Below are 25,293 nucleotides of genomic sequence, written 5' to 3'. Positions count from 1 at the left end.
TGGTAATTGAATAACATTTTCGGCGGACAGATGTCGCTACACATATGAGCCAGTATGGTCTAGATAGGCAATTTTTCGTTTCCCTCCGCTGCCTCGTTTCACCATCGTTCACGACGGCCACCGACGTTTCTTTCCGACCCGCCGCGACGAGATTTTCACTTTATCATCTCTCCGACCGTGTTGTGTTTGAAGTACTACTTATATATATATATATATATATATATAATATATATACATATGTATACTTACATATATACACAACATTATAATCTCACTGCGTGTCTGCATCCTTCTCTTCTCGACTCAAACATTTAACATACTCGTACTTACACGCTCTTTCGTCTCACTACCTACCGCTACCTATATATACATCATCTATTATTTAATATTTTTTTTTCACTCGAAAAATAATTTCGGTTTTTGTTATTATTATTATTATTAGTAGTAGTAGTAGTAGTAGTAGTAGTAGTAGTAGTAGTAGTAGTAGTTGTAGTAGTATATTATCATCATCATCATCATCATCACCATCATAATAATAATAATAATTTATTATTATTATTATTATCATTATTTTAATTATTGTTGTTGTCTCTTACACGGTTTTCGCCAGAACCAGTGCCGTTTCGAATTCGCTGGTTCGATTGCCTTCTCGCGTCTCTCCAAAACATGTTTTGAAAACTCTTAGGGCCGAATCGTGAATTATAGTACGCGCGCGCGTGTGCCGTGTAGTTTATGCTCGCAGATGGACCGCGTCTCATACGGATTGGAGACGACGCAGCCTGACAACAACAACATCAACGACGACGGTGACGGTAAGTCCGACGATTGAGTCTTTTTCAGTTGAGAAAAACGGACGGCATACGATGTGTGCTGGATGGAACGCTTTGTCGGGTCATGGCTTCATATCACCGCTCCACAACGCTTTCTAAACAATATTACCAATTACAAACATACCTATTAATCTATTGCACGGTGGCTGTTTTGGGCTGTCGTAAAATTGGTTCCTGCAATATTATTTCCATGAAAATAAAGCTGCCCATGCATTTGATTTGAGTTTTCACATACTATTTATTCAGTCCATGCCTTATTAACGAATATGAGTATTTTATAGTCTTTACACTTGACTTGTACATTTGGCTAGTGCTCGTCAATCGATATTATATTATGTTCCTATTGGCAATGTTGTGCTTGTACTTGAAAGTAGTAGCTCTGGTCTTGCCATCTAAAATCATTGTGTTATTTTTGAAGTTATGCATACATATGAGTGTATTTGATTAAATCTGTAATATTGATTGTACCTACATAGTAGGTGCCAATACAATTTGTAACATTTTAATTAAAAATCCAATACTAACATTTTATATTCAGATGGATAGATTTTAAATAGGTTTTTGGTCTTATAATATTAACACGATTCTGATGTTTTGATTTTGATGTCATATGTGTAGTGTTAAAAAAACTACTATTTTTTTAATTGTTAGGTTTTTTTTTTGATATTTAATAATACAAATTTGTTAAAACCCTTTTTTTAACTTTATAATGAAAAAATGTCAACAATAGCTTTCAAAAGAAAAAAAGCAATCTGTAAAGTAAAAAAATAACAATTTCTGAGAAACATAAATAACTTCAACAATGACACTACCCAATCCACTGTTTTACAGTGCCCTAGTACCTAAATTTATCTAATAATATACTTATAATCTATATTTATTAGTTTCCAAGGTAGATTTAAACAGTAGCTCAAAATTATACATTCAGTAAAATCTAAATAGGTAATGCTATTTAATAATGAAATCTTGGACTTTATTGGTAACTTCTTCATTGTTAATTAATATTAAAGCTAAGGTCCTTTAGTTTTTGAACACAGTGTTCTAGCCTAGTTATTATATTTAAGCGAATAATTTGTTAATTGCAATTTACAATTTTAAACTTAATTCTATACCTAAATACTAATTAGTAAAGATCAGAAGTTGTCGCATTTGCATTGTTTTTTTTTTTTTTGTGCAATTCGATTTATTGCTGAGTAGGTAAGCTTGAAATTAATTTTCACAATTTTCTGGGAATTTCTCCTATTTATTAATAAATTTTTAGTACAAATAATAAAATACAAAAATTGTGAGCAAAAAAAATATAAGTTTATATTTTTAAAGCATATTTATTGTTCTATCACACGCAAATAAGTGCATGAACATTTAGTATTTTTTAAGTGCATCAAGTTCTGAGCCCTACGAATTAGATACCTATTAAATCATCAAATTTTCACTAGCAAATTATAAGTCAATTCTAAATCATACTTGCATGTTTTTGATTAAAATAAATGTAAATAAACCTATAGATACCTAACTTCGTTCCCAATAAGTTTCTTATTTATTTTGTTGTTTTCAATACCTAACTACTTATTTTATATATGCCACCATCAAAATATGTGGAAATGAAAAGACACTCGGGATGACATTTTGGAGAATAGCCAATATCTCATTCTAAATTCTTGTAGTCTTAAATATATCTTAGACTGATCAATGATATGTATATACTAAATGGATTGAATGTAGTTTGACTGACTAAAGGTGATATTTTTCATTTGCCAATCAAAATTGTGACTTCTAAGAATCTAATAATCTAGAATTATACTTACATTAATTAACTAGATATTTCTATTTACACTAGATAATATTTTATTTTAAATTATATTTATTATTCTACTTAATTATTTCATATTGTGTTTGATAATAAAATATTTTGAAGGTACTACTTTTATAAATATTAATATAGTATTTTTTCATAATTTTCTTGTTCTGCCAACTAAACTCCTTAACTTATAACCATTTTTGATTTTGTGGGTTTTGTTTATTTGGTCTAGGAATTAAATAGACATTAAATTATTTACTTATAGTATTAATTTATGTAATTTAATAATTTTAGGAACAACCAAGATTTGAATCAAAGATGGTATTTATTTTATAATGGATAGTCCTAGTTCAACAACTGGTGGTCGTCGAAGACTTCCTACTACACATTATGCTGAAGACCAAGCGTTTGACCAAATAGCTAAAGAAGTAAGTAAATTAGTTAAATGGTAGTATTATGATTTAGGTACTTTAAAATTTTAACTTATTTTTTTTGTTTGTACCTCTTGGTTTTTATTTGGTATGCTTATTTGTTATGATTATATTTTTTAATTATTTAAGGTAAGAATATTATTTCAATTATTATACTATTGTATAGATAAGGAACATGCTTACTAAAAGCATTGATTATACTGCTAAAAGTTGTCCCATAGTTATCTACTTATTAATTTTAACATCAGAATGTGTATTTAGATGAATATACCTATTCAAATGCTATACAATTATGTATTAAGCAGAATACTATAAATTATATTATACATTTATAATACATTATAATTTATAATTATATATTGACTTTAAGAAAACTTTACCCTTGTAACTGTTGGTTCTATCTTACAAATAAACCTACAAACAAATTTGTGTTATTTTACAATATTTAAATTTTTTAGAGAGTTTATGAGTTCATAAGATATTATACAATTTGTAAATGATCATAACTCACTCAAAAATTAAGATATCATAATTATAGTCCGGATTTATATGTTTTCACATAACATCAGGTACTGTCGGTACTGAGTATATTTTGTAGTCTTATGAGAAAATTTAAGTTGTGAAAGTAAACATTTGACAGTCCATTCAACACAGAGTTCATAGACAAAATGTTGCACTTGCATATTTGAGAGTATGTCATGGGTTATGGAACATTTAGTTTATTTAGCATATTTTGAATAGTTTGTGTATTATGAGAAGAAAATACTACCTTATTTACTTTAATTTTATATTAGGTTATCTGAAAAACTATTTCTTAAACATTTACCTATATCATCAATTTTTTTCATTTTAATAAGAAAAAAGATGCTATGATATTACTTATAAGTCACTGTATTATGTTTGTTCTCTGGTATTACCATACTAAGTATTACCTACTCTTTACTGATTAAGAACAACATATTAGTTTTACACACTTAGTTTTATTTTACCTTAGCATGTACTCTTTTTAACTGAACACTATTTAGTATAAGTTTAAACTTAAGTCTATAATTATAACTATGTTTTCCTTGTATATTATTTCATTATTATCACTTCTTGTAATCCACTAATTATTACAATGTATCTATAAATTGCCGTTTGGCGTTAAATAAATAAAAATTAAAAAAATTAAAATAAAATATTTTTTTATCAGATGTCCAAATAGTTTGTGAATTTGAGATTTTAAAATTAATAAAATGAAAAAAAATACTTTTTAAAACTATAAATTTGAATATTAAAGCATAATATATCAAAGTTCATTGATTGTTTTTGAATATTTATCTAATTTTAAGGAGAATGTAAGGAGCAGATTTTTAGGTTATTGAGACAATATAAGCATTATATTTTAGATGTCTTAAGGGGATTCAATACCATGATTTTCTGTCTTAGTCTAACACACAGATTGTAGACTTGTTCTTTGCCAAATGTACTAATTGATATAGTGAAGCAATACGAATTCTGGAGAAAGATTGGAATTTGTTGTCAAATCTACTTGAGATCAACTTCCCCAAATTTTTGATTTTAACTTCTCCAAAAAAAAGGAAAAATGACAATATTTTAATTACTTTTTTTTTAATATAACGTTTTTAGAAATTTGAAAGATAGTATCAAAAATGTGGGGAAATTGATCTGAAGTAGTCTTGACAACAAATTCTAATTTGATTTTAGAATACTTATTGCTTTATTAGATCAATTGGTATGTTTGGCGAAGAACACATCTAAAATCCTATGTTGTGCATGTGTTAGATAAAGACAGAAAATCACAGTATCGAATCTCCTTAAGAGAATATAATTCTGGATTATAATCATAATATACCGATGTACTAACACAGGTAATATTCCCTTTAAGTTTGATTATTCAATCATATAATTAAGCTAACTGCACAAAAATGGTTCGAATGCAAATTTGCATTGTTGTTAGTAAGGCACTAAGGTTCGAACATAAGAATATTTTTTAGTGTAATCTAAAGTATGATGTTCTTTTTAGTTACTATTTTTCCTATAGTATAAGCAGAGAAAGCTCGGATGCTAGTGATCTTAGTCCTAGTATGTTTACCACTTTTTTACAACATATTTGTGCATCAAAAATTGTATGTATAATAGGGGGTATATCGGATGATTCTTATATTGTACACTCATTATTTGGCAATAGGTTCATAATAACCTATTACTTCACCACAGATGTTTTACTCATTACTGACAATAATTACAGTAGAGTTATCATTAAAATCATTTTAAGACTAAATTCTTGATCAGTAACATAAAACACATGATAAACAGATACTACTTAGTTATAACTAGGGCCAACACTTGTATGAATTTGCATATTTTTATTGGTTGGTCAAAAAAATAGCTAGTTTATACCAAAATGTGTTTTATAACCTAACGATGCTGTATACAAAATTTTATTTCGCATATTTTTGCATATTATGGTATTTTTGCATTTTTAGGGCATATTTTATCTTTTAGTATATTTTTGGAGCATATTTAAGATCTTAAAAACTCGGGAATTACAAAATATTAATTTGTTTCACTCATATACCTTATTATTGGTATTTCAGCTCATTTATGAAAAGTGGTAATCTAATCTTAATCGCTAATTATTAGGGTCAACAATTATATGTCCTTATATCGGTAACAGTATCTTTTTACATTATGGCCTAATGGAATCCGACATCCTGATGTACTTTTGTTTTTGAGCGATGCCGCTCCTTATATGGTCAAGGCAGCTAATTGTTTACAAGCTTTTTATCCAAAAATGGTCCACGTTACTTGTGTGGCCCATGGGCTACACCGGGTGGCAGAAAAAATTCGTGGTCAATTTCCAAAAATTGACGAACTTGTCTCAAACACAAAAAAAATATTTTTAAAAGCGCCAAGTCGTATTGATTTGTTTAAAACTGAGGCTCCAGGTATACCATTGCCTCCAACGCCTATATTAACAAGATGGGGTACATGGATTTCTGCTTCAATGTATTATTGCGAACATATAGAAGCTATTCGAAATGTAATACAGAAATTGAACCCTGAAGACGCCGTTTCAATAGACAAAGTTCAAAAATTAATTTCTCAAGATCAAGTTGAAGCAAATTTAACTTTTATTTATTCAAACTATGGATTTTTACCAACTACCATAACATCTTTAGAAAGCCAGAATGTTTTACTAGCAGACTCAATTAAATTAATAGAAACTGCGCGAAGTAAAATATGTGAAGTTATTGGTACAAATGGCACTGATATTAATATAAAATGTGAAGATGTTTTTAAAAAAAATAATGGTTTTCATATTCTTACGAAAATTTCTAAAGTATTATCCGGTGATGTATCCACATTAGAAGGTATTCCAGAAAATTTGACCAGCAACGATTTGTTACATTATAAATACGCACCTATTACATCCGTTGATGTAGAACGTTCCTTTTCATGCTACAAAAATTTGTTAACGGACAATCGACGCTCAATGCTGTTTGAAAACTTATACAAATCATTAATTGTTCAATGTAATAACATCGGGTAAAAATTAAAATGTTTATCATCTGATTAATGTTTTTGTTTTTTAATTTTAATTTTTTAATTTTAAATATTTTTTAATATCACACATTTTTGTGAATCATTATTCATTGGCAATAAATAATAATATTGTATTATTATAGTATAAATTGTATAATACATAAAAAAAAAAAAAATCATTTAATCATTTTTTTACAATAACATTTTTTTTTAGAGCATATTTTAAGGGCATATTTTGGTAATTTTTAGGGCATAACTGCATACATATTTTATAGATTTTTAGGGCATATAATTGTTGGCCCTAGTTATAACTTATTGCCATGTTAGATATCAAAGGAACTGATTAGCATGGTGATGCATTTGAAATAAACTACAAAATTTTTTTTTTCTTTTATTAATCATTCACTTTGTTGGTATTTTTTATATAATATGATGAAAATGTATTTTTAATTTTAAGATCTAGTTTTTACATAAAAATTAATAATATTACCAACATTTTTGCATCAAATGATTTAGTTTATATTTATTTTATTCTTCAAGAAGATTATGGAACTCAGCATTGGCGTACCCAGGTAGGGGCTAAGGAAGCTTCAACCCCTCCCCCCCCCCAATGGCCATATTATGGTATATATCAGGGGTGGGCAACTGGCGGCCGCATTCAGCCCGCGAGTCTTTTTTATCTGGCCCGCGTTACATTTTCAAATTGCATTAGGTATGGGTACACAAGTCGATTTTAACTATTTATATTTAAATATTTAACTAAATTATTTTCAATAACACTTTTTGTATTACCTATATCATTATAAACAAAATAAATGCTAATTAAAATGTATATTTTGAATGACCTTTTTTTTTTGCTTTCTATGCTCTGGCCCGCTAGATTTTAAATTTCTAAAAATTGGCCCTCTAGTAACTTTAAATTGCCCATTCTTGGTATATATCTTACATAATAAAAAGCAAAGTAGACACCATGATATTTCTGAAAACGGTTTTATAGAACCATTTTCTCTATCTGTAGAGGTTACGGGATATAGTAAAAATGACCAAGTGTAAGGTAACAGATATAAAATTATAATACACTTTGTTTAGTCACTCCCCCCCCCTTCATTGAAAAATCCTGGGTTTGCCAGTAGGCCTCAACAGTCAGCACAGAACATGTTAGTATTTGATATTGTATTGATATAATTATTGTACACTCAATGTGTTATAATATTGTATTAGTATGTATATGTTATCAAATTTATTATTATTTTGTTATAAAATAAAATGTGTGGTAAATTGTAGGTATCAAGTTATAATAAAAATTAATTACTAATTCTTAAGAAGATGGATCATGTTATGAGCATTTTACAACTACAAATATTAAAATGATCATAACTTCCTTCAAAATTAAAATATCAATACAATATGAAATGTCATAGGTCAATTCTCTTTATTTTGTTATGTTGTATGTTTGTAAGACAGAGACAACTCATGTGACTGTCGCTGTGACTGTGGCTCTTATTGTAAATTGACCCTAGTTAAAAATATTTTAAATAGATTTATTATAACCACTTGAAGTTATAAAATTGTCAAATTTCTTAGTCCTTGTGTCAATAGCTAACTTATAGGGGTAGCTAAAGATGTTGGAGCTCCCACTTAATATATATAAAAAAAAATTTTTATCTAATTTGTATCACAATATTTTTTTATTATGTATTTTAATTATCTATATATTATATGTTATCACTTTTTTCCAAGGAAAAATGGACAAAAACTTTTCCCATTACATAACTATAGTAGTTAGCTAATTTATTAATTGGCTCTATTTGGTAACAAACTATCAAATTTCATATCAATACATATTATAATTGGCTTAATAGGTGTTATGCTTTACAGCTATAATATACTCAACTTATTGGCAATGTATAACCAATATTTTGCAAATGAAAAAATATTTTAATTAGTCTGATAAATCATTTTAGGATTAAATGAGTCAACTTGTTCATTTTTTTCCTTTAAATTCAGTTTCAACCATATGTTTATCATATTTTATTATATACTGCATAGAACCTTTTCAATCAGAACTAATAACTATTATAATAAATATAGGAAATTAAAAACTTATTTTTTTGTGTATTGATGAGAATTGGTTTTTTATGCTACTGAGTCCTGACCGTACCAATTATATTGCATTTTCAATCCATGGACATAATGAGTAATAATTATAAATTTTAAACATTTTAAAAGAGTAATTTTTGCATAAAAAAACCTGTACTAAGAAATATTGGGCCTTGCTTTCACAATTATGCAAATCTACCTTTAAACAATCAAAAAATGTTTTGCATTATTATTTATTTATATTTGCATTGATACCTTAACTATACATATTTTAATAATTTAACACACCAAAAGGTCGACAAACTGTGTGGCACACAAAATGCCATCTAGTTGTATTCGTAAGGCCAAATATTAGAAGTTTGTGGTGGACAGGTGCGTATCTAGGTAGGGGCTATGGGTCCCGATTCCCAGAGAGTAAAATTTGTATTTTGTATGTTACACACGTTGACTTGACGATTCATTAATATTTTCTCTGCAAATGTGTACCCTCCCACCCTCTTCTCATATTAGGAAAAAACCTAGAAATATTTCAGAGGTTTTAAGAAATAGTAATAACAAAAGTTTTTTTTCACATTTTGGGAGTGAGGCAAAATATATTGTGTTGCACGTGTCTTGAAATTACTAAATACGCCACTGTTTGTAAATTAAAATATTATTTTACATTTTTGTAAATTATTATTATTTATTAATATTTTTTGTACATTATTACTGTTATCACGGATTTGAGAAGATATGTAAATAATTCTTAATCGTCGACACATAACCTCGTACTTGTAATATTAAGTACAGTTGAACCTGCCACTTCCTGCCAATTTCAAATTTTCAAGTGCATCTTTGTACTGACATTTTGTTATTGTTAATTAGATATTTAAAAATACAGAGGTGTTATAAACGAATACTTTTATTTTTTACTATTCTATCACTGATAATTTGAAATTTAAATATTGAACACGGTTTTGTACTATCTGGCCCGTAATAAACATATACGTGTGTGGTAAAATAATTTTGGGAACCTCTGGTTTAGGTTAGTTATTATTAGAGTTAGGATGTTGATGACTTTTGCATTTTTTCCCTTTTATTCTGTACAATGCTATCCTAGCTAAAAATTTGTTTCATGCTCCCTTGATGCAGAATATTCTAATTTTATTTTGCATTTTTTTGCATTTTCAGCTATAAATGCATTTTTTTTTATTTTAACGTCATTTTTCAACATTTTTAAGTCATTTTTTCATCTTTTAGGGCATTTTTCACAAATTATAGATTTTAGGGCAAATGTTACACCCAAGTTTGGAAACAAATTTAATTTATTTAAAATCTAACTTTGGATTTTTACTATTTGTAAATAATTATTTTAATATTATTATTGTGGGGTTTTTGTTGTGATTACATTTATCGCGTTCCGATAAGATTTACTCTTTGAGTGTTATATATTGAATTATTTAAATGCTTAATATATTTATAATTCATATTTTAAATTACTATTACACCCATTATTTTACCCATATCTCTAATAAAAATTATTATTTATAAATAAGTTTTTTCACTTAATTAGTATTTTAGATAATTTTTAAGGTCATTTTTTGAAGTTTTTACAGCATTTTTTAGGGGTTTTTTGCATTTTTTTTAGGGCATTTTTGTGTGTTATTTAGGTCATCAACATCCTAACTTTAGTTATTATTATTTATGATTTTTGGTGATACATCAATTTATCTAATTTAAAAATATATTAAAATTCCTATAACATTTTTGAGTAGATATATATATATATTTGTCAAAATACGTAGTATGTTATAAGTTTTATATAACTTACAATGATAAGTTATAATTGCTAGAACTTAATAACTTCCTAATTTTTTGAAATGCAAAATTTTTCTTTATGCAGGATATTATATTTAAATTTATTAAATGTATCTTCAAAAATATTAGACCGAATAATTTCACATTATAAATAATAGAATAAATTATTAACCATGTTAATAACGCTATCATGCATCAAATTTATTTCTTTGGAGCACCTAGACCTATTAAATGAAATATTTAGCTTCTCGTGCCCAACCGGTTTCCAGAGTTCGCTACGTACACCTAGTACGGTTAGGTTTGATATGCCGTATTGCTTATTAATTTTTCATTACATACAATACTATGTTCTATCGACGGGTGTGCGTCCGTGTACGTGTTTGTGCTATGTAGTTCGCGTTCTTTTTGTTGTACCTTTGTTGTTTTAGATCCGTTTTAAAATAATTTTAAATTGTTTTTATTTATTTACGAATATATTGCATTATAATATTTAAAATGCGTAATACTCGAAGTCTCCTTTGTATGTATCAAACCAACTTTTTGAAGCATTCATATTTAAAGTAATTCAAATATCTGGTATTTAAACATTTATGCTCCATCATTGCAAAATATAAAATATGTTTAACTCTGAAGTATTATATAAAATAGTTTTGACTTTTGAAATATTGATCAAATGTATAATGTTAGTGTTAGTTCTCAATAACTACCAAAAATGTACAATAGAATATGTATTTGCACAAATATCTGAATGTCAATAATACATTTTTTTCTACAGATCTTTTTTTGTTTTGAAATAATTCACTAATATTTTTAATGTAATCAGTGGCATCAATTGGCGCCTAGTTTCTTAAAACGAGATGTATGTTGAGAATTTTATATATTAGTTTCACTATAACATACTGCTCGGTAGAATTTTTATTCCTGAATGATTATTATCTGTTTTCCATTTATAGAATAATAAGACTTAAAATATTATTTTTGTATAATTTTAATTCGTAATTATCCTAACAAGCCTTAGATTTACATATCAAATATTTCTAACTTTTACGTCTATATCTTTGAAACTTTGAGCTTATATACGCGGTTTCTTATGGTTTCTTAAGATTATTATTCGATATATCTTTACTTTATTTAAAAAAAAATTCATTAAAATGGTTACATAAAATCTTATGTTTTTCCCATTGTAGCTACTAACTAACCCATTGTAAAATATTCGTAAAATATAGATAACAATATAAACATCGGTGCAAATATAGAATTTTAATATTTTATTATTATTGTATTATTATTATCTTATTCTACATCGGGTTCTCGATATTTTTTTTAAAAATGTGTGGTTTAATGAAAATTAAAATATTCCATTTGATTTGTATTTTTATTAGATACTTATATAAAACCATTGTTTACTTACATTATTTCAATGTTATAACTTGCAATCGTGTAAGATGTACATATAGCATATTCAGTAGAAATATAAACAGGGTGTTTTTTAAAACATAAGATACTTATTATTTCGAAAATTATTTACTTTATTATTTGAAATCATTGAAAATAAGTAATAACATTTTCACTACCTATTATATTTTATCATTATCATTTGTTTAAGTTTCTAATTTTTAGAATGACAACATACAGTTTCATATTTCAAAGAAAATTATTTTTTGGAATATTTCTATACATATAAATGGAATTTCGAACGAGTAATTGATTATTAATAACTTTATTGTTTTACAAATTATAAATTATAAAAGTAGTTTAAGTTAAAATGAGCGAAGGTAAGAAGTTATAAATTTTTATTATCATAAAAAAAGAGATTAAATAAAAAATGCATTTTTAATGAACGCCACACCAGCGTGTGTTTTCTCTGTCTTACGAAAAACGAACCACGTACATTTAAGATCACCCTTTCTTATTTTGTTTAGTGAACTTAAATAATAGAAAAATTTGACCTATTATCAAATTTATAAGTAAAAATATATTACATATCTCATGTTTTCTTACGGTGTTTTTTAATTTTCAAGCGAGCTATGAGTATATAAAATTTAAAAATTCTCAAAAATTGTTGATAATTTTCAAAATAATGAGTTTCTTACATTAAAAATACACCCTGTGCATTGTACATGAATTGAGGTTTTGATATTACAGTGTTATAGTAATGTCTATAAGGACTTTTTCTAGACATTCTTCGATCGTTCTCACGATAACTATTTTTCGTTTGTTTTAATGAAAATTACTTTTAGTCTAGACTTGTGTTTACCATCATTATTCTGTCGTTACTCGATACTGATATTTTTTATTTTTGTTTTGTTCAAAAAAAAAACCTAACGATGTAAATATATGTTATAAACCGATAAGATGTCAAACCAATAAGAGGTTTAAAGGTGTGTGACTGTGTCCGCGTGAGAACTTGAAATATTTTTATTTCTTTGTATACTTTTCTAATCCAAGGAAAAATATTTCATTAAAATAAACATCATGTTTCATGTTCTTAAAATACTGAGTTCTTGTTTCTAGTTTCTTTATTTTTGGTCATTATTCAATACGTTATTCATACATACATACATACATACATACATACATACATACATACATACATAATTTTATTCTCAAATATTTTTCTTAGAAATACATTTTATTTCATACTGCAGTGTATATTGATTTTTAATTTTTATTATGTATGGAGTCCATAGTACTAGACAATTTATTTCTTGATGGCTAATAGAATTTATTGTGGATATTGTAAAATGTATCAATTATCGTGGTTCTCGTGTTGCACAAAATAAAATATAAACGGTTTTATACTTATATCTCAATATATTTTCATAGTTAAATTTGTTTGGTCGTTGGTCGGTCAATTATAAAATTATTATTATTTTATCTCGCGATGAATAGATTCAGTGGGAATTACCTGTAACCATATTATATTCATATGGGAAGTAACTTATGGTATTTTGTTTAATTTATGTATTGTTTTACGTTTTTATTCTTGATAATTGTATATTCTTTAGTTTATTCGACTACAACAATTGTATACAGTATGCACGACGTCAATTTGATGTACTGAAATGCTATGAATATTTTGTTTTTTTATGACATTAAATACCTTTAAAAAAAACCTTTACATTTTTAATAATTTACTGTACTTGTATACCTAGAGTAAATAATACATAATCGTGCATATGTGTATTGTATGTATAAGCCATTAAAATTAATTGTTATGATGTAATACATATTGCTTAGGTATGCTTCGTTACGTTTATTTTAATTCTGACTCGTTTCGAAGCTATTATGGTGGCCAAAGTGAAAAAAATTCCAAGCTCATTAGTAGTATGAGTGGTATATATTTTATTTTATTTTATTATGTTAAAATAACAATAAATAAGAAACAAAGTTTGTATTATTTGTTTTGAAAATAAGATTACTTATTTATGTAGGCGTTTTAAGAGTAGGTATAAGTTTGCAACTATTTCTGTTAGTTCTTAAAATGCTTATTACTACGCTGTTAATAACAACAACTGTATGTTTGAATTCGAATTATTCATTCAATTAAAATCATTGTTAGCTATAATACAGTTCAACCAAACATTCATTCTAACAAGTTACAGTTATAAAAGTTCTTATCTTATGCTCAAAAACTTCTTTAAAGGCAATATCTATATATATTGTGTTCTTACTTACGAATTTAAGTACTAAAACTAAAAGTAAGTAGGTATTAAATAAGTATAGACTTTACTTTATATTGTATTCTTGTTAGCTATATTAGCTAGTATGCGAAACATACTCTGAAAATAACTTTTTAGTTAGTTACCTTATTTTCAGAAGCAATCACGACCAATTTTTAGAACAATACCTAGTGATGGTCTTGATGTACGAAATTCGTCTTAAATTATACGTTAATCTTGAATTACTTTGTAACCATTATTAATATATTCACATTGCACTTGTGTCTCGATTAGTAATTCATTTTACGTTTTATTTGAATGACGTTGCCGTGACTTATACTTGTATACGATTAATATTACTTTTACTTGTGGGCTGTGGTTTACTACTACTTATTAGTATTAATGAGTAATGTACTTACTAAGGGTTTTTCGTTTCGTATAATATGACTATTAAATTACCCGTCGTGAGGCGTGACATTATTTCGAGGCATATGTAGTTACCAATGTTTTAAAATTATTAATAATTAATAAATGTTCGTTGTAAATACAATTTTAGTATTTACCATCAATACTTCTAGTTTTACTTAAAATACTAATTTAAATGTATTTTTTTAGATAAGGCAAATAAGTAAATATAGTTTACAATATAGATATATTATATTTTGTTTTCTTTATTTCTGTGTTCGTTTTTTACGATACTGTGACTGAATACTGATCCTTGACAATTTTTGTCATCTCAATTATGACCTACATCATAAATTCGTGACGTATTTCTCTTTGAATTTTTAAAAATTGCCTACTTTCTTAATTTTTTTTTTTTTAAATATTAGCATTAATTAAATCGTTATTATTATTATTATTATTACTATTAACTGACATTAAATCATCTAAAAAACTTTTACTTAATTAATGTTAGGTAATTAAAATAGTACGCTATTGTCGCTATTAAATTATTAATACGTCGCCTATAATATAGTTAATTTTTTTATGTAATTTGGTTATTGGTCTTAGGTAGTATGAGTTATTGGGTTAATATCTTATTGATGTAAAGATATGAAATCATTCTCACTAGCATCATTTTATAGCCGATATTAGCCGTATTAAGTAACAATAGAAACCAAATTATTGCCAATTATGAGCTGAGAATAAAATTAAAATGTTAGTTTTTTAAAAAATAACTCATAACCTAAGAATACTATGAACTTAATTTATCAATTCAGGGTATGAATTTTTTTTTAGTTTGTCTTAATTAGAATTTTTAATATTTTTTTCCGACTCGCGTACCCGATAAAATCTACAAGTCACGTACGAACACCATTACAACCGATCCACCTAACTATCATACATAATACATTTATATTATGCTAAAATATAAAACTACAATATTTCTTTGGTATTTATCTTACTTACATTCATATGCACGAAATTAAGAAAATGCCACACCCGCATGTGTTGTCTAAGTTTTACAAACGCTTAACATAGTAAATTTAACCTTAGCAGATCACGTTTAATTACGTTTGTTTAAAAATGAGAGTAAATCGATCTATTATAAAACTTGATAGTAAGAACATAATCTATGTTCCTATGTTGGTTCGCTGTATTATTTACACACAACTTGCTAAAAAATCGAACTGTCGTAAAAAATAAAATAGGAAAACAGATAATATTCTTACCATCGCGTTTCATGATAAGTCAATTCACTCTAATTTTAAAACTAACGGAATTAAACGTGATCTGATCGTAAATTTGCTATGTTAAGCGTTTGTAAGACGGAGACAGCACATGCAGGTGTGGGGTGTCCTTTTAATGTTTTTTTTACAGTAAATCAATAAAAATATTAAAGATAAAGATAAACCAAAACCATACATTGCACCTTGGAACGACTCAGTAATTTCAAATTTCAAAAATATTTATTGTTTAGCCACCGTACCAAATTGTTCTAAAATTAAAATTAAAAAACTCCACATTATTGCATCAATAGGTAGATAAAGTTTGCATTCATCCTTGTATTATTTACCGGCAAATATACATCATACACTATGCTGTTTAATTACTTATGTTCCTAATAAACTAATGTACCTAATAACTAATAAGTAATTACATAATGTACAAATATAAACATAATAAACATCTATAATAAAACTCTATGACTAATGCTCCACTATAAAACGCGCGCTATGTGTGGGACCAAGACCACTGCGAACAGCTGGTGTCTCGAATTATTATATTTTGATGTTTGTTGTATTGTTTTAAATATTATATGCATCAACTGATTAAACTTAAAGTTGAAATTAGCTTATAATTTTCGAATTTGATGAATTTATATTTGATACCTAAGACATAACCATATACGTGTATAAAAATGTTACGATAGGTACTGCGGTAGTGAATGTGTACTTGTGAGTAAATGATTTACTGTAAATCACATTCTGCCTGTTGCGAATAGCTTTATGACATCACCAACTGGTTTTTCCTCTATAATAGGTACTAGACCTAAACAATAAATAGTTTGAATATTGATTAGATTTTTTTCTGTTTTGTGGTCTGTAAACGCACATAATAAGAAACAATTGGTATAAAAATATTAAGGTCACAAAAAATATCTTTGAAAATTATGTATAATAGATAAAGTAATATAAGTAAAAGTAGTGGTAGTAATAGTAGTAGTATATTACCGACAGTATAGATAACATTGATTTGTTTTGTTAATTGTTACATACTGAATTTTTCCCTCTAAATATAATGTAGTACTTTAATATTTAGTAGTATTATAATTCATATTAAGTATCTGTATGTATCTTATTATACTTGATAAAATTAGTTACTGGTAACCAACTTAAGTTAGTTGTTAATAAAAGTACCTAATATTATTCTATCGACGATCGAGAAGAACATGAACGTGGTTATTAAGTATAAATAGTAAAATATTATGCTGTTATTAACTTATTTATATTATTAGAGCTTATTACCTATAACTTTTTGTATTTTAGAAAAACTAATTAACTCACTTCACACCAAAATAAAGATCATCCTATAGGTATGATAGGTATATCTATATCCGTACAATTCAAGGTATCTTATACATTTTTTTTTTAGTTCAAAGTTTATCATCGACTTAATATTTTTAAATTTTTGAAAGTTCGTTATCCAGTATGAGATCTTCAAGTTTAACGTATTGGTTATTTGTCAAATAAAATTTAAATGTTCACTATTTGAAAGGTCTTATTGTACCTATAAACAATTTAACTAAAATAAGTTAATTATTTTTCTTTAAGAGGATGTTTACGAACTTACTCCACTACATATTAAATTTTTCTCTGAACTACTCACACAACATATTATCGTAAGTACCAAATTCGAGTTTTGGCGGAACTAATATTGTGTTGTTCAGCTTTAATATTTAAGTGAATTTATCTATTATAAAACTGTAAGTTAAAAACGTTACCTTCGTTTGTACTTTGGCTTTTTACAGTATTTAAAATGGTATGCAAGTTATGAGTATGATTAATATAATAATTTAAAAATGGTGATTATCGCAGAAAAATTTAAATACCGATAAAATATGAGAAAACATATGGCTTGCTGACATGCTTTCAAAGAAGTATTTTATGTTATTGCTAAACTTATGAAACTTGTTAAAACCTTTTTTATGATGAATACCTAGTTTTTTTAATAAACTTATTATTATTTATTGATTCATTATCAAGTTACACCTAAATTATAAATAGGTATTTGACTACGGTATTAATTATGTTTTGTTTTCGTATTAATTATAATATTTTTATTAAATTTAAATATTTAAGCTACCTATAGGTACTGTACTTCTGATTCAGAAAAATAAGGAATATGATCAATTAAATTGCTGACTTTCAATGTATGACGTGTATAATTTATAATCATAAGTGCAACTTTTTAGGCTTTATTTTATTTCCCGCAAAACTGTTTTCCGTAAAATTCAATAAAAACGGAATACGTTTCTACTCCGAATCTACAAAAAATGATGACCTTAGTTTTGGTTATATTTTCTACCTAAACTCATTTATCCTATTTCGTAATAATATAATATAATGTATTAATGTAATGTTGTAAGCTATTCAATATATTAAGTATGCCTGTGTTATGTTTGCGTTAGGTACTTATATTTTGTTTTGATGGACTACTTAAATTAACTTACTAAAATACCAGTGAATAATAATTATATTTAATGCTATACACTTAATTGAAATTAAAATTTCCATGTACAGTTAATTGTTAGTTTATTATTTATTTAGTTAAAAATACATCAAATTGAGCATTTGACATGCAGAATGATAGTCATATTAAAATGAACGTAACATCGTGTGATCTGATTACTGGAGCACATATTACTCATATATACATAAATCAAACTCAAGATAATTTAAATGAAAAATCATTAGATACTAAATTACTCGTAAATGAGCCTATCGAATTGAATACATCTAATTCTACTTTTGCGCCGAAAGAGTCCTCATCACTGTACTCTAGCAGTATTAATGACTGTAGGGATGCGGCGGTGAATATCTTAAACAACGAGACTCCATATGAATATTCTAAAGTCGTTCAATCATCCCAGTTGATACTAGATAATAATGGATCATATTCTTGTCACATATGTGTTAATGATAAAACCGCTCTCAATTCAATGCGCAAGACTATTAATACTGATTCTATTCGTCCAGTATACAATTCTGATACTAATTATATCTATCCTTCGTCAGAGGATGACGAAAGTTATTGTGGATATTCTATTGCTGATATCAGTGATATCGATGAGTTATCTGATAGTATTTTAAATGATCGTCAGTCTAGTCCACTTTGGGAACACACGAAGGTACAGACTAATGGTTCTAGTCATGGCTATAATTACTGTGGTGATTCTGAAGCTGGTGGAATTGTAACGTTTCTGGACAAGCGTAATAATGAAGTACGTATAAGTATAATTATGATTAACTTGCTGGTTACTTGGATGGTACATTCTAGTGTTGTTATAAGACCTTAAAACTAGTTATTTTATTGTACATGTACATTTGTTTTTCTTATGTTTACTAACAGTGCAAACTGCACATATCTTTTAGGATGTACATGATACGGTATTTATAGTTAAACCGTTTAAGTGCCAATATTTATTTATTAATTCAAATATTTTTATTTTGTTTCAGGCGGAAGCTCGTTTGGCTGCAAGACGTCAAGCCCGTGCAGAAGCTCGAGAAATTCGTATGCGAGAAATTGAACGCCAACAAAAAGAAGCCGAAGAAAATGCAGACAAAGCTTTTGACATGCATGCTGCAGGCAAGTAAAAAATAAACTTTTGTATCTATCTCTGTAACTTTGTGTGTATGTTATTCTTATTAGTTACATTGTATTGTTAACTAGACGCTACACGCTGGGTATAAATGATTTTGAAGCTTTTTAACAGTATATTGAAGCTACTGAACGAATATTGTCACTAGATAAAACTAAGACCAGAAAGTGATCATCGTCTTCATCCCAAACTAAACTCCTGTCCTTGAATTTTTGTTTAGTAAATGTTATACAGTATTACACAATCTAAAAACATTGAAATACATTGTTCTACGCTTAACTATTGCTTGAAATTGTTATCATATGCTTCACTATTATATTCAGCTTGTTCCAAAATCTAAAAATATTCGTATAGGAGAACTAGTTTAATATTTTTAAACTGTATAATAGCTAATGGAGAATTATATAGTTTATTGCTTTATATACATTAAAATTAGTTTAGAAACCGGGAATTCAGCACTATCGCAGTGAACTTTCCTAAAATTGTTTTCCATAAATGTCTATAAAAAATATTTGTTTGGCCAAAAAGCTTAAATATGTAATACTTGATTCGTTGTAAGTTGTAAATACATGAATAAAAAAAAATGCGTACATTTACAATAATGTCATATGAGCATTTGAAGATTTTTTAAATTCGTCAAAATTGTCAAAATTGTAAAATTATTTTGTTTGAAATTCATAAAAAAAATTTTTTATATCTCATACTCGTAAAATAACCATTTCTCCTTAAACTATTTTAAATATTTTGTTGTAATTCAAAAAGGAATATAGGTAGGATACTGTATATACTTGAAATATTCATTAAATGTTTATATATAATCATTTTCTATAGTCGCAATTTGGAAGGTGCTTGCTTGTGCTTAGCACCCTCAATTTTTAAATTAGTTCAAATTGTTTCATATTAATTTAAATTTGAATAGTCATTATACAGGTATCCACAACCATAGGTAATATGAAAAAAAATAAAGGGGCTTCAACGGGTACCACACGATTGCGTACGATGTAACTTTTTGAGAACATGATTTAACCATTAACTTTAATATTTACCCAAAATTCAAACGATTGCGGATGATTTGCTGTGCAACGTTGCCTAATGTACCTATGTTTTTTTTGTGATCTGTAAAGTTTAAATTTTGAAAAAATGACTTAAGTTATGGCACCACTTAAAAACTCAATTTTTGACGAATATGTTATAATATAGTATACAAAATAAAATAATTAAAAATAATAAAATAAAAAATGTTATTCCTTGGTACCACTTAAATAACAAATTTTTGACAAATATCTTATGGTATTTTTATGAATGTTATACTTGTTATATTCTTTCTTGTCTTCTTTTATATGAATTAAATCAGCATTTTTTTTTTTTAATCCGACCTTTGAATACTGATTGAATTGTCGTGCAGGTTTTATCTCTTGCGTTTCTTTTAAAATATTTATAACTGCATGGACAGAAGGATGGGAGCTATGAAATTGAGCGTTGTAAGTTCGATGAAACTTTCAGATCCATACCGATCAGTCGTACCTACTTAAAAAAAATAAAAATAAATCCAAAATTATATTTATTTTACCTAGCTATATCAAATATATAGTTGCATATTTACCGGAGATTATCGGATGGCTCTTGTGCCCAAAATAAACAACTATTCTCCAAGTATGTATGTTTAAAATGTAGTCGGAAAACAAACATCCAATATTTAAATCAAATTGATATGAGTTCACCAAGTACCTAACCAAATATCTTGAGAAGGTAAAAAATGGCAATCCAAAATAGTTCCAAGTAGAGATAAAATCGTACACAATCGAGTTTCACCGGCTTCAACACCCCCAGTTTTTTTATTGAAATTGCGCCCCTGGGTATAATTTCAAATCATTTCAACTTCTTACGCTACCTAGATAATTCAAATTTTAAAATTTTTTTAGCAATAAAAAATTTCTTCCGGTCATTGAGCTTGAAAATGTAATAGAAGGTTCCTTTTAAGTTTCTATTTTAGCCATTTTGCAATATTTAAGATACGTAACCATTGATTTATTTAATAGGCATCTGAAGTTAAAATGTTTACAATATTTGTCGAATTCACAAACATTTGCAAATTATTTTGTAGTTAATGTTCAATTTTTATAGCTATGCTTGAAAATTTAACACATAGTTCCTCGTAAGTAGTTCATACCTACTAAAACCAATAATTCCCAAAAATATAAATGTACAATTTTTTTTATGGACATTTATATGATTTAAATAAATGTAATAATGCTTTACTAAAATAAATCAAAGAATATTAAAGAGAAAATAAATGAAAATAGTTATTTATTTAGATTATAATATATAATTCTATAAATATTTGCCTGACTAATTTTTAAGGTTGTTCTTTTTTATTATATTTGAGTACCATATTATACTCGATTACATATTGTTTGGTTTGTGATAAGTGACACTTCAAAGTTTTATGATAAAGTTCCTGTAATTAAAGAATTGTCTGATTAAGAAAAAAAATACTCTGTTTTAATATTTATGTTCAACAATAGTTATTATATTATTTTAATTTATCTCTTAGATGGGACTATAGCAAATCGAGTATCACGAGTAGCTGCTAGCACTGCCAGTCCTAGAGCAGCTAGTTCAATACATAATACCAACAGTTACCAATCTAGTCGACGTAATTCAGTTGATTCTCTTGATGAATCTACTCCTAACTTTCGAGATTTTAGGGTATGACTGAGTTGTGTAATTCTAAATAGTTCAAGAAATAAATAATAATCAAATTTTTCAGATGGAATTAAAAGACTTAGAAGAAAAGTTTCGAAAAGCTATGGTACAAAATGCTCAACTCGACAATGAAAAAGCAGCTGTGACATATATGGTAGAATTGTATAAAGACAAGTACACTGATATTGAAGAAGAGCTTATGCATATAAAAGTATTTGAAATTATTTTATAGTTATTAAGAATTTTTTTTTATATTTTGTATTGTTTAACTTATTTATAGCGAGAACATAAAGAAAGTTGTAGGGAAAATGAAAAATTAAAACGTTTATTGGCTACTCAAAAACTAGAATCTATAACACTTCAACAAGAACTAGAAGAACGTGATAAACTCATTGAGGTAAATTAATATTCTAATCTAATGTTTAATTTATAATTTTAAATACATTATTAATTTTTCCTTGATTTTTTTTATTAACAATATTTTAATAACCTAGACATTTTGGAAAAATTGTATTATATAAAATATATATTCTTGATTAAAATTTGTATAATTTGCACAATACTAGTACAGTATTATTTTATTACTAACAGTGTTTTATATTTATTTAATGTTACAATTCCTGTAGATTGATTTAAAGTTACTTGAAAATAATTTTGAACAATGGAAAAAAATATGAAAGTAGTATGACGACAAACAATTATTACTAACCACAAACTAAAATAATATGGATTAGTTGGTTCAAACTATTTAAAGAATAAATAATTATTGTAATTATAATTTTAGGAAAAAGGACTAGTAATAATCAGCACAGAACAAGAATTTTCAAGTGAGAGTGACCAATGTAATAGTAAAATAAAACGTGCCTTAGTTTCTGTTGAAAATGCTCAATTGTTACAAGATGCAGGAGAAGGTTGCTTAGGTATGTATATAAATATGAAGTTTGATATTTTATTAGTTTGTTTCAATCTTTTCTTTTAATTACTTATAGTATATAAATATGTTATAACTAAAGAGCTGGTTATTAAGTTCTTGAAAGTTTAAAATATAATTCTAATATGCTCTAAAGAACCTTAAAATATTATCTTAATAATCCTCAAGCTGGTAAAATATGCTTTTTTGCTTCATATAATTTAAAATTATGTATACCAGTTACAATAAGAAAATATTATAGAAAAATTATAATATAAGTTAACATTAAATTTTATAAATTAATAATATTTACATTTACCATCCATTAATTGTACACAATGTATTAATACGCTTAAACTTGAAAATAATTATTGCATACTTTTTGTTTGGTAAATTATTTAAATTCAGTGACACTTGAAACAACCAAATAAATTAAAACATTTTCATTTCAATTACAAACAAATTATAGTACAATTTCTATAATTTTTTATTTTTAAATTAAAAACATTTTTTTTTGTGTGTGTGTGATGAAACATTTCAACCCTAGAATTTAACAAATATGACTTTCATGAACAAATAATACAGTATTATCTTAAATATTAAATATGAGCTGGATTTTAAAAATACATTTTTTTCTACAAATTCTACACTGAATAAATTGTCCAGATTATTTACCCTTGTTGAGCTACATAAAGCTAAGTATATATATATAAAACTCTAAGAATCAGCTCTTTAGTTATAACTCATAATTGGAATTATAAATTATAGCAAATATATATTGAGATATACCTTGCAAAATAAAAGTTTTTCAGCCCACTAGTAAAAATCACAACCTTCAAGCAGTTTTCTTCAGATCTATATTTTTCAAATATTTGATAAAAAAATGAATATAGTAATATACAATAATACAAAATTGTTAACAATTAATAGTTAATACATATTGTATAGGTTTATACAATCTTTATTTGGAACTATGAAAAAAAATTGCTCATTTGGTACATTTTAGCTCCTATATAAAAATGCAATACAAAATACTAAAAAATCTAATTTTAGTATCAAAAATGCTAAGTAACTACATAAAAAAATATTTTTGAAAACAGCAATATAGAATATAAAATCATTTTGCATACAATAGTGTATGTTTAATCCAATGATACATAGGGTTTTTAGTACTAGATTTTCATTTTAATCAATTTCTTTTTTATAATTTTGGTATTATTTAGATGTACGACTCAAAAAGTTTACTGAAGAACGCAACAGCTATATAGATGAAATTAACCAGCTCAAATTAGAGTTGCAAGAGGCCAAACGTCATAGTGATAACCATTACAATGGTACAGATTCAGACGATTTGGAAGATGCCCAAAGTAAGATTGGCTGAGTGTCAATTGCAATTTAAAAAGTACCAATAATTAAATTTAATAATTCATTTTTTTTATAGAAGAAACTAATAAAGTTCTTGGTGATTATAAATTCAAGTGGCAAAAGGCTGAACAAGATATTTCTACATTACAAGCAAATGTAAATAAAAGTCATTATTTTATTTTCTAGGTTAATTTTAACTAACATTCACTAACATAATAATACTTAATTTCAGGTTGCTAGGCTTGAGAGTCAAGTTATTAGATATAAGACAGCTTCGGAAGCATCTGAAAAAGCTGAAGATGAACTGAAATTGGAAAAACGAAAACTACAGCGTGAGGTATTGAATATTGTTTATAAAATAGTTTACTTTATATAACCTTTAAATTAAACATAAATATATATACATATGATATAATAATCTAAATTTTATAAATAAAAAGTAAGCAAATGTATGGTATCAATAAATTATGATAATAATTTGTCTATTTTGTAGTTTTTATTTTCTCTTAATGGACATTTTTTTTGTTATAGCTTCGAGAAGCTCAAGCAAAAGTTGAAGAGTTGGAGACATCCAATATGCATTTGTTGAAACGCTTTGACAAATTAAAGAACGCCAAATCTAGTTTACTAAAAGATTTATAATAGACTATGTTATTCACTACCGAACAAAACTGTAAGTAATCATTTTTCTAAAAGTTCCAGAAACACAACCATTCATACAATTTGCTAATTTTTAAATTTTTATTAGATGCGATTTGTTGTGCAATACAATCTACATTCATCATCAGTGTCACATCACACAGTTGATAATGGGAAGATGTG

The 25,293-nt window shown here is 26.5% G+C and overlaps 1 protein-coding gene across 2 annotated transcripts; it reads left to right on the top strand.

The window, feature by feature from the left end:
• The first annotated feature begins 536 nt into the window (after positions 1–536).
• On the top strand, positions 537–25,293 carry LOC111036396 (leucine-rich repeat flightless-interacting protein 2). Of its 2 annotated transcripts, XM_022318412.1 has the most exons (12): positions 537–812; positions 2,923–3,056; positions 19,348–19,477; positions 22,045–22,199; positions 22,261–22,407; positions 22,477–22,593; positions 22,981–23,116; positions 24,330–24,473; positions 24,548–24,627; positions 24,704–24,808; positions 25,003–25,144; positions 25,220–25,293. In XM_022318412.1, the coding sequence occupies exons 2-11, from the start codon at positions 2,964–2,966 to the stop codon at positions 25,111–25,113; spliced, it is 1,218 nt and encodes a 405-aa protein (XP_022174104.1). In that variant the 5' UTR covers positions 537–812; positions 2,923–2,963; the 3' UTR covers positions 25,114–25,144; positions 25,220–25,293. The 2 variants fall into 2 exon arrangements, with proteins under 2 accessions (XP_022174104.1, XP_022174103.1); XM_022318411.1 differs by lacking the exons at positions 537–812; positions 2,923–3,056 and adding an exon at positions 18,439–19,112.

The sequence above is a fragment of the Myzus persicae genome, unplaced genomic scaffold, assembly GCF_001856785.1.
Source record: "Myzus persicae strain clone G006 unplaced genomic scaffold, MPER_G0061.0, whole genome shotgun sequence".
Classification (NCBI taxonomy): Eukaryota; Metazoa; Arthropoda; class Insecta; order Hemiptera; family Aphididae; genus Myzus; species Myzus persicae.
This window is presented reverse-complemented; position numbering and strand designations above follow the sequence as displayed.

What these genes read in the sequence shown, in the direction of transcription:
- LOC111036396 (XM_022318411.1), top strand. Translation starts at nt 18,468, where the DNA reads ATGCAGAATGATAGTCATATTAAAATGAACGTAACATCGTGTGATCTG. An exon ending in TGGACAAGCGTAATAATGAA is followed by an intron (nt 19,113 to 19,347) that starts GTACGTATAAGT and finishes ATTTTGTTTCAG; the next exon opens with GCGGAAGCTCGTTTGGCTGC. An exon ending in CTAACTTTCGAGATTTTAGG is followed by an intron (nt 22,200 to 22,260) that starts GTATGACTGAGT and finishes CAAATTTTTCAG; the next exon opens with ATGGAATTAAAAGACTTAGA.